The following is a 13,719-nucleotide window of genomic DNA, read 5'->3' as shown; positions in this document are numbered from 1 at the left end:
GCTTCCTAAAAGTCCATAAGACATTATTAAAATGGGGAAGATCCACTGTTTATTTCTAGGATAAGCAGCATAAAATGTACTGTTTTGGGATCTTGTCAGGTACTTATGACCTGGAATGTCTGCATATCACATCACCCCGGTATGTCCTTTCCTCCAGCGTATATGTGTTTAGGTCAGAAAGTCTCTCTTAATATGTGTTGCTATGCAAAACCCATACCATTTTTGTCACTTTTCTCGGAACCGCTTCAAGTCTTTTTACATTTTTGTATGAATATTTTTTTTTATTTTTTAATATATTTTGAGTGGGACACTGTTTGATTTGAATGGAGTTTTTTTTCTGACTGATGAGGGAGGGGTAGTGGATTGATGAGGTCTGATCTGTCATAGACCACTTCTTTACCAAGGTCTTTCTCCATATAAATGATATATTTTTCTATATTTGTGATGTATTAATTTTCTCATTTCCCCAATATATTACAGATTAGGTATGTTGATATTTTGATTTGCCCTTATCTGTACCCTCACACTAAAAAAAGGCAGAAGAAAAGTCCATAAGCCATTATTAAAATGGATGGGAAAATTCACTGCTTATTTCTAGGATATCTGTCAAAAAAATGGATGGCAATGTTCCACCTATATAAAGTAGATCATACACAACCAACTAGTGGTACTCTGTGCTGTTTAATTTCTAATTTGTGAAGGGGAAGTCTCGTACGGTCACTTAGGCAATTTTTACCACCAGAATGGTGAGCCTATACTTCGTGACTATTTATAATCATCGACTGCCCCCCAGCCTCCCGTAGTGCAAAACTGTCATTCAAAAAGTGTCCAGTGCAGTGCCCTTAATATTTTCTGAGTTTCAGGAAAGTACTCCCTATGAGAGAGATAGGAGGACATGCATAGAGAAGACCCTATCTCCAATTTAGTAGGGGAAGGGGAAGGAGAAAGGGAATGGGACTTGATATACTGCATCCGAGTCCAGTCTGGAACAGTCAAGTTGGATGCATCTGTTGTCAATGTCTTGTGGGGTGGAGGAATTTGGAATGAGACTCCCATGAAGAAGTGACAGTAATGGCATCCATTAGTTTTCCTGTGGCTTTGAGACCACTGGGAAGATAGTGTCCACTGGGCCAGTCTCAAATGAAGGCATGCTATGGGAGTGACAAACACAGCCATGTGGCCTAGGAATCTCAACATTTGTCGAGCTGATACCTGCTGGCTCTATTGAACTTGCAGCACCATGGAAACTAACGAGTCTGCTTGCTGGGCCAGGAGAAAAGCTTGTGCTTCAGCTGTGTCTAGCAGGGCTCCTATGAATGCCAGTTGATGGGAAGAAAAGAGATGGTGCTACTAGGTTTCATTTTAAACTACCTCAAGTCTCAACACCCAAACAGTTCTCCGTGTTGATTCTAGAGTTCCTTCTTGAGGTGCTCCTTACTAGCCAATCATACGGGTAGAGAAACACATGAACTTCCAGTCTGCTTAGTGATACTACCACTACTGCAAGACATTTGATGAAAATTCTGGGAGAGGACATGAGGCCAAATGACAATACACAGTACTAGTAGTGGTGTTTCCCCACTCAAAATTTGAGATACTGCCTGTAAGCCAGATGTATCTGGATGTTTATAGTCGTTTTCCTGAATTTAGAGGAGTAGGGTGCCCATGGAAACAACCCTGAACTTAAAACCCCACCCCTCTTTTTTCTGGTGGAATGGTTCTGGCCTGTAAAAGGGAAGAGAGCTCCCGCATGACTAATTCCCAGTGCTGCGAGCTTAATCTTGATGCTCTCAGTTGGCAATATAAAGGAAGGATTGGATTGAATTATTAATTTTATATATCGCTTTGTATTGTAATGTTAAAGTGGTTTACAAAGAAATAAATTACAGATACAATATAACATACAGTTTCTAAAATACAAGATCGACAGAAAAACAAAACAAAGCATGTTAACAGTGCTGAAATAATCAAGTTTTTAAAAGTTTGTGAAAACTTCTGCCAATGAAAGGTGTAGCTGTCCGGACTATTTTAAGAACCCATTGGTCTGAGGTTACAAGGGGCCACCTTGCTTGGAAAAAAAAAATTCAGCCTCCCTCCTATTGGTATGCCACCTGAAATGGACACTTACTGCAGCTATGCTCTTCTGGAGTCAATCAAAAGCCCACTCCTTACTTGACTGTGGAGCCAGTTGGGATTTCAGAGCTCTCGGATTCCACTGTTGGGGGCGAGAGATCTGTATTGGTTGGGATGGACCAAAGGGAGAAGTGTATTTACGTAGGACCTCAGTTGCCCTCCAACCCGTAAGAATTGCCATACTGGGACAGATCAAAGGTCCATCAGGCCCAGCATCCTGTTTCCAAAAGTGGCCAATCCAGGCTACTACTACCTGGCAAGATCCCCAAACCGTACAGTACATTTTATGCTGCCCTCCTAGAAATAAGCAGGATAACTTCATGGCATCAGTATGCTTTTTGACGACGTCAGCAACCTCCTCCACTCTTGTCAACAAAAAGATCCCCCAGCATGAGACATCTACCAGATTCTCCCAAACAGCTGGTTCTAGGATGGAAACATGCAGCCAGGTGGATCTGCACACATTCTAAATACCCATTGCAGAGACCCTGGGTGCCATGTCAAAAGCATCATAGGTTGCACAAGCCATGTGCTTTCTACACATCTGCTTGGCTACTAGCTGAAGGAGTTCTGCAGCCTTCTCAAGTGACAGAGTGACTAACTACGCCACACTGTGCACTAGGTTCCTCAAGCGCATGCTCATGTAGATTCGACAACCATGGAGTGGTGTGGAAGATAGAGCTTCTCGAATCTGGGAGCCTTTTCCTTTTGGTCTCTATACATAAAGTCAGCCTTCTTATGAATGGGCTGGATGGGGGGGGGGGGGTTCTCCTATGGCTTCATCTGTACCGCCCTAAGGATGTTGTGCATGGATACTGAACCATACCAAACATCTCCACTGTGTCCTTTTTGTGTGCAAGGGTACTGGCAGAGCTTCCTTTGGAGGAGCATCAAAGTCAAGGATCTCTAACATTTCTGCCCAGGGTTTATCCTTGATATCCAAGTAATGCAAAAATGTTTAAGTTAAAAAATTTGCTCAGTTACATTTTTTTTTTTGACCAAGGGTTGTCAAAAAAAAACCAAACTGCTTCATGCTCTAGTGTTACATTATTGTATTGCATTTTTTCCAAATTTTCGACTTCTGGATTTAAAAAGGCTACAGCTTATTCAAAATACTGCTGTTCAATTACAGGATCCAAACACTGAGATCATATTACCCCATTACTTAAACAGGAAAATCAGCTGATTTAATAAAAAATACCCCATAAGTGAGGGGGTGCCAGGTGGTCAAGATGGCGACTAGACATGTAGCAGCATTCTTGTACTCTTGCTAACCTGGAGAGAATTTCCCCTTTCTTTCTTCATTTCCAAGATGCTGCATACGAAAAGGAAGGGGACGGTGAAAGCTGTTCCACCACCAGCTGTAGCTTCGGCCCTGCTCCAGTGGAGTCTCCAGCAATCACTAGATCACTACATTGTGAGTTTGGGCAGAGGAGAACCTGACTCTTTGAGGGCATGACACTTCACTGTCCCTTCCGGAAGCTAAGGCTCCACCTTGTCCAGTGGCAACCAGGGACGAGTCTGCAGCTGTGGATCCAGCGGGAGATGCTGTATCACAGCTTAGAAGCGGAGGAGCTCATTTTTTGGAGGAAGCATCTGAGCAGGGAAATATTGGGACAGTCAAGGATTTGGCAATTCCCATGGTGGTGATGCTGAAGAAGACATGGACGGCCACAAGGAAATTGGATGGGACAGTGAAGAAAACTATGCAGGACATAGTAACGCTTGTGAGCAAAGTGGACAAGTTATCTCAATCTTTAAAGATTGGCAGGAAAGTTCAGAGCAAATTTCACAAGTTCAAGTAATCTTAAATGAGTTGTTTCCATGGTAATTAATGATCAAAAGTTTATTTATAGGAACATTGAGCAGTTTGAGAATTTTAGTAGGATATTGAACTTGAGTTTTAAATTTTCCCAAAGCACTGGGCATGACTCCTCTGGATATATTAAAAAATTTCTTATGGATAATTTCAAAATCTAAGAAGAGTACTGCACGGGGGGGTTCAGCCCTTGAAGATCACACTTTGGAAGATCTCTTACTGAGGTTTTAAGCTCAAGGTCAGCCTTAAGTGGAAGGAAATGATTTGAATAATCTCTCTGCTATACTGGAGAGTCCGTTTCGGAAGTGAATGAATGCGATACCTTGATTGTAAGCTTTGTCTCTGAACAAGATTTGAATTCTATAATAAGACTATTTTAGAAATTCATGGACTCAATTTTGTGGTTCAACGTATTTGGCTAGATCCTGATTTAACAAAATCTACACAAGAGAGAAGGAAAGAATTCCTGGCTATGAAAGAAGAGACAAAGAAGTTGGGAGATACCTTTCTACTGGCATACCCATGTGTTGTGAAATAACTAGGGTTGAAATATATATTTTTTGCAGCTGGTCATCTTAGATTCTATTTGGACCTAAAGAAGTTGACCAGTGTTGGCTAATTGGTTTTTAGATGGATGGGAAGAGGTCTGGTTAGACCTTTTCTTCAACTATTTTTCTGATTATCTCCTTTAATCTTTCTTTCTACTCTCCCTCTATTTTTGCGCTCTGAGGAATATGTTTGGCTTCTTCCAATGTTTTTCTATTTTTTTCTTTTTAACAAGGTAATGATTGTTTACCTTTTGATTTCATCTAAAAAAGCCTTCTCTGTATTTTTTGTGCAAGTGATTAAATTTGTAATGTTAGTTTAAACTTTATAAATAATTTTTAAAAACCCCCATAAGATTTTAACAGTAGTTCATAAAGTTTATAACTGACCAACTAGTGTATTTGTCTCACTTGTTAATTCTATCAAAAATTCCATGCTGGCTTAAAGACTCTTTTTGACAGGTCCTTTATGACCTTGATTCAAACTCTCTCAAGATGTTCCGCTGGGGGCTGTTTAGCGGCACGGGCTGTGAGTATATAGATTGATGGCAAATATTTTCTTCCATTATTGTAACTTCTATTCCTACTATTACATGATTTTATTTTGTAAACCGCTCAGATGGTTTTACCATGGGGAGTATATCAAATGATAAATAAAGTTGGCAATCTACACCATCTGCTGGAGGTAGAGAATTAATGAACTTTTTCCAGACTGCATCAGATCTTATACTGAACAGTTCAGTTTCTTTGCTGGTAGGGGGACACCACCCTCTTGTTTGGACTGGTCTAGCAGGATAAAGATAACAGTTTTAGTGGGTGGCTGAAACTAGCTAGGGCTGGAATACAATCGGAAGTAGCAAATCAGCGGTAAGGGGAGCTCGGAAGGAAGGGTGCAGTGTCAAGAGGAAGCAGAATATGGCATCAGCAATGGAAGCTGAGAACTTCTCATTTATGGAGGGAGATGACCTCTGGTATCCAAATGTTTTTAAGTCCTAAAACTGGGAAAACAATGGCATTTAAGCTACACCACCAGATTTCTCCTGGTATGGGGCCAGTCTTGTAGTAGGAGTCCTGAAATCTACACAGTTCACACCACAAGACAGGGGCAGCAAAGCAGGTAAAGAAAGTAAGTACCTATATATAATATGTAAACTGCTTTGATTTTAAGCGCAGAAAGGCGGTATATCAAATCCCTTGAGCTGGTCCTGGATCCACTATATCTATAGATATAGTTACAGTGGGGGAAATAAGTATTTGATCCCTTGCTGATTTTGTAAGTTTGCCCACTGACAAAGACATGAGCAGCCCATAATTGAAGGGTAGGTTATTGGTAACAGTGAGAGAGAGCACATCACAAATTAAATCCGGAAAATCACATTGTGGAAAGTATATGAATTTATTTGCATTCTGCAGAGGGAAATAAGTATTTAATCCCTCTGGCAAACAAGACCTAATACTTGGTGGCAAAACCCTTGTTGGCAAGCACAGCGGTCAGACGTCTTCTGTAGTTGATGATGAGGTTTGCACACGTGTCAGGAGGAATTTTGGTCCACTCCTCTTTGCAGATCATCTCTAAATCATTAAGAGTTCTGGGCTGTCGCTTGGCAACTCGCAGCTTCAGCTCCCTCCATAAGTTTTCAATGGGATTAAGGTCTGGTGACTGGCTAGGCCACTCCATGACCCTAATGTGCTTCTTCCTGAGCCACTCCTTTGTTGCCTTGGCTGTATGTTTTGGGTCATTGTCGTGCTGGAAGACCCAGCCACGACCCATTTTTAAGGCCCTGGCGGAGGGAAGGAGGTTGTCACTCAGAATTGTACGGTACATGGCCCCATCCATTCTCCCATTGATGCGGTGAAGTAGTCCTGTGCCCTTAGCAGAGAAACACCCCCAAAACATAACATTTCCACCTCCATGCTTGACAGTGGGGACGGTGTTCTTTGGGTCATAGGCAGCATTTCTCTTCCTCCAAACACGGCGAGTTGAGTTCATGCCAAAGAGCTCAATTTTTGTCTCATCTGACCACAGCACCTTCTCCCAATCACTCTCGGCATCATCCAGGTGTTCACTGGCAAACTTCAGACGGGCCGTCACATGTGCCTTCCGGAGCAGGGGGACCTTGCGGGCACTGCAGGATTGCAATCCGTTATGTTGTAATGTGTTACCAATGGTTTTCGTGGTGACAGTGGTCCCAGCTGCCTTGAGATCATTGACAAGTTCCCCCCTTGTAGTTGTAGGCTGATTTCTAACCTTCCTCATGATCAAGGATACCCCACGAGGTGAGATTTTGCGTGGAGCCCCAGATCTTTGTCGATTGACAGTCATTTTGTACTTCTTCCATTTTCTTACTATGGCACCAACAGTTGTCTCCTTCTCGCCCAGCGTCTTACTGATGGTTTTGTAGCCCATTCCAGCCTTGTGCAGGTGTATGATCTTGTCCCTGACATCCTTAGACAGCTCCTTGCTCTTGGCCATTTTGTAGAGGTTAGAGTCTGACTGATTCACTGAGTCTGTGGACAGGTGTCTTTCATACAGGTGACCATTGCCGACAGCTGTCTGTCATGCAGGTAACGAGTTGATTTGGAGCATCTACCTGGTCTGTAGGGGCCAGATCTCTTACTGGTTGGTGGGGGATCAAATACTTATTTCCCTCTGCAGAATGCAAATAAATTCATATACTTTCCACAATGTGATTTTCCGGATTTAATTTGTGATGTGCTATCTCTCACTGTTACCAATAACCTACCCTTCAATTATGGGCTGCTCATGTCTTTGTCAGTGGGCAAACTTACAAAATCAGCAAGGGATCAAATACTTATTTCCACCACTGTATATCTCTCTCTATATAATTTTTTGGAAACAAAGACTGGAACTGCCCCACAAAAATATTCAAGGTGGTCTTTAATATCTTGCTCTGTTTAATGCCTGAGCCTTCAGCTTCAACACGTTATACCTTTTCTTCAAAATAGTTTTCCATGAAGGGAGAGATCATTTGTAAATCTATATTTGTTACATAAATCAGAAAAACCTATACAAAAACAGGAGACTATTAAACAAATATTAAACAAATCAAAATACTCAAGTTTAGCAGCGTCCTATGGTAGTCATAACCCTAGAAATCATTCATTTAAAAGCACTTATCTTCAACTTCAAAAGATATTTAATACACGCTGATATGGATGAATACCGAAACAAATTAGACGCAATAAGCACAGCGTACCTGCAAGTTTTGTAGTCAAAATTTCTTCATACTCTTCGCGGATTCTCTCTTCACATTCTTTAATCAAACGTTCACAGATCATTCCAACTTGTCTTAGAGTAAACAGTGGCTGTTCTTTTTTCACTGGTGGTGGTGATGCCGATGATGCAGATGAGGTACCTTTACATATATAATGTCATCTCAGAAATCAACAAATCTTTTCATATTTTACATTAAATACACTCTTCCCTCACACACACACCAGCACCCACACTGTAGTCATAGCCTTCCCTCAACAGTTCATATCATAACTATAAACGAGGAGCAAGAGTGAATGGAGGTTGGGAGGTGAAGGAAGAATGTGGCTGCATTTCCCCACTGCCAATGGGGAACCACTATCAAACATATAAATGGCGAGTGACCGACTCACTCGCAAATGCGCAGTAGAGACTTCCCTCTCTGTCCCGCCCCCGCGTCAATACGTGATGACGAGGGCGGGACAGAGAGGGAAACTGCGCCGCCGAGGTTGATACCGCTCCCCCACCCGAGGTCGCCGCTACCGTTACTCCCCCCCCCCCACACACACACCCGGCCGGGGCCCTCTCTCCGCTACTAAACTTACACATCCATTCGCCGGAACGCAGCACGCACATCAGCTGAGCTGCCGTCGGCCTTCCTTCCCTGCCTGTGTCCCGCCCTCGCTGACGTTATGTCACAGGAGGGCGGGACACAGGCAGAGAAGGAAGGGCCGACGGCAGCTCAGCTGATGTGCGTGCTGCGTTCCGGCGAATGGATGTGTAAGTTTAGTAGCGGAGAGAGGGGCCGGGTGGAGGGATGGCGGCGACTCCGGGGGGGGGGAACGGTAGCGGTGGCGACCTCGCGGGAGGGAGGGGGAAGGAAGGAAAACCCCAATACCAGCCCGTTTTTACGGGCTCAACGGCTAGTTACTGGTAAGCAACAGTGCTTTCTCTGAAAACAGCAAGGGAACATATAGCCATCAATAGGGACACCACAACACAGGAAAATCGGGTAGTTGGTGCAGTCACCTAACTGATCGGGATCTGAAGGATAAATTGCCCAAAGTCACTATTAAAAAAGTAGCAATGAAGTATCTACAAAGTTTTGTGAAAGTGTGGATTTATGATCATATTGCTGCTATACACGCGTCTTGAAAAGCATACGAGCATAGATAACAGTTGCAGGTTTTCCTCAGAGGCAATGTATACTGATCTGGTGTAGAGAACCAAATTCAGCAACGTTACGATAAGTCTATACAGGGTCTGAAATCCATTTTTGAGAGAGTGTACACTTATTAGCCAGTAACCTGGAATTGCCAGGGAAGGTAACACACAGAGGGTTTCCTAAGAGGCACTGCACCAAAATAGAAGGGCGGTTTGTGGTGACCTGTGGCGAGAATTTCCAAGCCACCAGTGTCCGAGTAAAAGTTTTGATGTATTGTGTGTTTTTTAGTCTCCTGAAGACGCCAATATAGGTGAAAACATGTCATGTAGAAAACAATAGTATGCATTTGTGAATGATCTGCAAGTGACTATTTTGGATCTTCTGCTAACGATATCACAAGGAGGCATATTTTCAAAGCACTTGGTCTCCAAAGTTCCATAGAAACCTATGGAACTTTGGAAGGCTAAGTGCTTTGAAAATATGCCTCTATGTAGAAATTGAAAGATGTGGGAGTAAAGGCATATTCAGCATCCAACATCCACTACCAGATTTAGGCGCACAAAATTAAGGAGCCAAAACTATTGGTTGGGGGGGGGGGGGGGGGGGGGGGATCAGATTTCATATGAGTAAAAATTATTGCAGAGAACTTATTATGAAGGCAATTAAGCAAGAATTAACCCACTAACAAAGCACCATGTGTAGGGATTATACGTGTAAAAGTGGAAAGGTGATGGCGGAAGACCTGGGCCTGCTGAATCGTAATGAGTTAAGTCACGGGTTTGCTTGTATCAATGTGGATTATGGTTCTGAACCTTAAGTGACGGAGGAATATAACATCAAAAATATCAAAACCATTGTAAGCGGTTACTGTTCTTTGAATTAACCCCCCCCCCCCCCACAGAATATATACAAAAATAAAAATTCACCCTACCCCCACTCTTATGGCTAACCTTACCTAGAGTCACTTTTTTATTGTTTTTTTTTTTGCCGTACTTGTGTGATAATTACTATAGTAACATTCTGATTCACTCATGGTCCAAACAGCCAACTGAGAGAAGCACTCATTCTCCTTAGGCATAAATAAGTAACAGACAAAAGAATGACCTTTAACAATTTTGTTTGAATGACGTTTGATAGTAAAGTTTTAGCAGCGACATCCTGCAGGTTATACATTACTCACTCCATGATAGGTTCTCTTATTTTTAGCCATCACATAATAAACCATGGAAATGGGTCCTAACCACTAGGCTACAGAACTATATTGATACCTACAGAACCATGTGTTCTCTCCACGTGAGCAATGACCTTTAGGTAGAAGTTCTTACCTGAGACAGCTGGTCCACCACAGAGAAAAGCATGTGGTTGTAAATCATTAGAACAAGAGTCTGTCTGCTGGAAAGTACTTTCCAAATGTTTCCTCTTCTGCATACATTTATATTCTTGTTTTATGCTGTAGAGAATTTGTTCTAAAAGCAAAAAGAGAAATTAGAAAAACAATTCACAGCTTTTCTTAAAATCACTTGAGATTTCATTTAAAAGCGGCATCAAGAAAAATGTCAGGAAGTATTTTTTCACGGAGAGAGTAGTGGATGCTTGGAATGCCCTCCCGCGGGAGGTGGTGGAAATGAAAACGGTAACGGAATTCAAACATGCGTGGGATAAACATAAAGGAATCCTGTGCCGAAGGAATGGATCCTCAGGAGCTTAGTCAGGATCGGGAGGCGGGGCTGGTGGTTGGGAGGCGGGGATAGTGCTGGGCAGACTTATATGGTCTGTGCCAGAGCCGGTGGTGGGCAGCGGGACTGGTGGTTGGGAGGCAGGGATAGTGCTGGACAGACTTGTACGGTCTGTGCCAGAGCCGGTGGTGGGCAGCGGGACTGGTGGTTGGGAGGCGGGGATAGTGCTGGACAGACTTGTACGGTCTGTACCAGAGCCGGTGGTTGGGAGGCAGGGCTGATGGTTGGGAGGTGAGGATAGTGCTGGACAGACTTATACGGTCTGTGCCAGAGCCGGTGGTTGGGAGGAGGGGCAGGTGGTTGGGAGGCGGGGATAGTACTGGGCAGACTTATATGGTCTGTGCCAGAGCCGGTGGTGGGAAGCGGGACTGGTGGTTGGGAGGCGGGGATAGTGCTGGGCAGACTTATACGGTCTGTGCCAGAGCCGGTGGTGGGCAGCGGGACTGGTGGTTGGGAGGCAGGGATAGTGCTGGACAGACTTGTACGGTCTGTGCCAGAGCCGGTGGTGGGCAGCGGGACTGGTGGTTGGGAGGCGGGGATAGTGCTGGACAGACTTGTACGGTCTGTGCCAGAGCCGGTGGTGGGCAGCGGGACTGGTGGTTGGGAGGCGGGGATAGTGCTGGGCAGACTTATACGGTCTGTGCCAGAGCCGGTGGTGGGAGGCGGGACTGGTGGTTGGGAGGCGGGGATAGTGCTGGGCAGACTTGTACGGTCTGTGCCAGAGCCGGTGGTGGGCAGCGGGACTGGTGGTTGGGAGGCGGGGATAGTGCTGGACAGACTTGTACGGTCTGTGCCAGAGCCGGTGGTGGGCAGCGGGACTGGTGGTTGGGAGGCGGGGGATAGTGCTGGACAGACTTGTACGGTCTGTACCAGAGCCGGTGGTTGGGAGGCAGGGCTGATGGTTGGGAGGTGAGGATAGTGCTGGACAGACTTATACGGTCTGTGCCAGAGCCGGGGGTTGGGAGGAGGGGCAGGTGGTTGGGAGGCGGGGATAGTGCTGGGCAGACTTATACGGTCTGTGCCCTGAAGAGCACAGGTACAAATCAAAGTAGGGTATACACAAAAAGCAGCAAATGTGAGTTATCTTGTTGGGCAGACTGGATGGACCGTGCAGGTCTTTTTCTGCCGTCATCTACTATGTTACTATGTAAAACTTTTATAGAACAGTACCTTTACAAAGGAATTTTCACATAAACCACTGCAATGTTTTCATGTAAAATAACTCCTAGAATAGTTGTAAAATCAATGCTAAGAACTGTTGCATTAAAAGGACATGTTCTATTTAAGTATGCCAAATCTGCTTTTGTTCTCCAACTGTACATATTATAAAATCTAATTAGTGACCAACTCTTCAATATGTAAAGTGCCTAAATTACCATTTTAAAACACATTTCAAAATTTGATTAGTGCAGTTTAGCTGTACCGAAGACTTAGAATTCATGTGATATGAACTATGGAATATATTGGGTTTACTCTCACACTTCCTGAATCTTACAGCTTCCAGTAGAGAATGACAGGGATGGGGACTCACAATTAACAGCAGTACCAAAAAATAGATTTGGGCCATTTACCATGGGTGCAGGAGCAAAAAAACGAACGACAAAGCACCTTGCTCCCGCTGTTTAAAAATAAAAATAAATTTGCAGTTACTGCTCCTGTGTGTCCAGCATCTTTGTCTCTCTCCCTCTCCCCCCCACCCCCCAGTACCTCTCTACCACATGTAGCACATACAGCAATCCCCTCACAAGCGGAGCCTTCCCTCTGTCAGCCAGTGCTCATGTGGATAATTATCTGAAATCTTATAATTTTAGGTAACTTGTTTACAATTTATTGTTTTGATTTGCAGGTTTTTTTTTTTTTTTGTTTGAATTCTGTGTTACAGTTGATGTTATTGCTTGATAAATTGTTTATCTTTTTCTAAAACCAATACAATTCTTGGACATAATAAAATAAAATAAAAAGTCATGGGATAGTATTAAAAAAGCAAGGTTAAATGGCCAGGTTTCTCAGTGGAGGAAGGTGAAATGAGTGCCAAAGGGATCTGTACTGCGACTAGTGCTCTTTAACCTTTATAAATGATCTGGAAATGATGAATGAAGTGATCATTTAACACCTTTAAATAGTTTTGTGTTATGTGGCTGTGAGAAATTGCAGGAGGACTTTATAAGACCGGAAGACTGGTGACTACACTCTGAAGCTATAGCGCGACATCTTCTAAAGCAAAGATGAACTACAGCATGTAAATTATGTAATAAGCAAGCAACATAGATGTTCATTTTCAAAGCACATAGACTTACAAAGTTACATGGAGGGGCATTTTCGATATGATGTCTAAGTCCGACTTTGGATGTTTTGCACAAAATGTCCAAAATCCAAATAGAAAGGAAGGTTATTTTCAAAAAAAGAAAAATGCCTATCTTTTTTTTTCGAAAACACCGTCTCTAAGGTAAAATTATGTATAATCATACCTGATAATTTTCTTTCCATTAATCATAGCTGATCAATCCATAGACTGGTGGGTTGTGTCCATCTACCAGCAGGTGGAGATAGAGAGCAAACTTTTGCCTCCCTATATGTGGTCATGTGCTGCCGGAAACTCCTCAGTATGTCGATATCAAAGCTCCATCCGCAGGACTCAGCACTTAGAGAATTACACCCCGAAGGGACACTCTGCCCAGCTCACCACCGCCGAAACGGGGGAGGGGAATTAACCCAGCTCATCCCCACACAAGTGGGGGAGGGGAATCCGTCCAGCTCATCCCCGCGGAGCGGGGGGGGGACACCACACCCGCCGATGCGGGGGGATCTGGCTTATCCTGCAACCGCAACCGCGGGAGGAGCTGACTGACCCTAACACCGCCGAAGCGGGAGGGGTACAAAGCTGCCCTACAGCCGCACGAAGCGGGAGGGAGTGCCGGCAGAATTTTAAGTCTCAATCCAGCCCCGTAAAACGGAGGGGAGAGGAATGCAGCAGCTCACTGTAACACAAATTCGTCTTAACTCTTGAAGAATCCAAGTGAAAAAACTTGAACACGAAGTCTTTCTGAAGTAACTGAAGACTAACTTGAACCTGAAATGCAACCAGAATAAAAACAGTACAGATATCT

General features: G+C 43.8%; 1 protein-coding gene across 2 annotated transcripts in view; it reads right to left on the bottom strand.

The window, feature by feature from the left end:
• The window catches only part of LOC115467281 (akirin-2-like), a 53,550-nt gene that overhangs the window by 15,452 nt on the left and 24,379 nt on the right, over positions 1 to 13,719 (bottom strand). For both annotated transcript variants that reach the window (XM_030199108.1, XM_030199107.1), the window contains 2 exons: positions 10,202 to 10,342; positions 7,716 to 7,874 (listed from right to left, as the gene is read on the bottom strand). In XM_030199108.1, coding sequence (XP_030054968.1) covers positions 7,716 to 7,874; positions 10,202 to 10,342 — 300 coding nt within the window. The remainder of the gene's footprint in view (positions 1 to 7,715; positions 7,875 to 10,201; positions 10,343 to 13,719) is intronic.

This window comes from Microcaecilia unicolor, chromosome 3 (assembly GCF_901765095.1).
Source record: "Microcaecilia unicolor chromosome 3, aMicUni1.1, whole genome shotgun sequence".
Lineage (NCBI taxonomy): Eukaryota > Metazoa > Chordata > Amphibia > Gymnophiona > Siphonopidae > Microcaecilia > Microcaecilia unicolor.
This window is presented reverse-complemented; position numbering and strand designations above follow the sequence as displayed.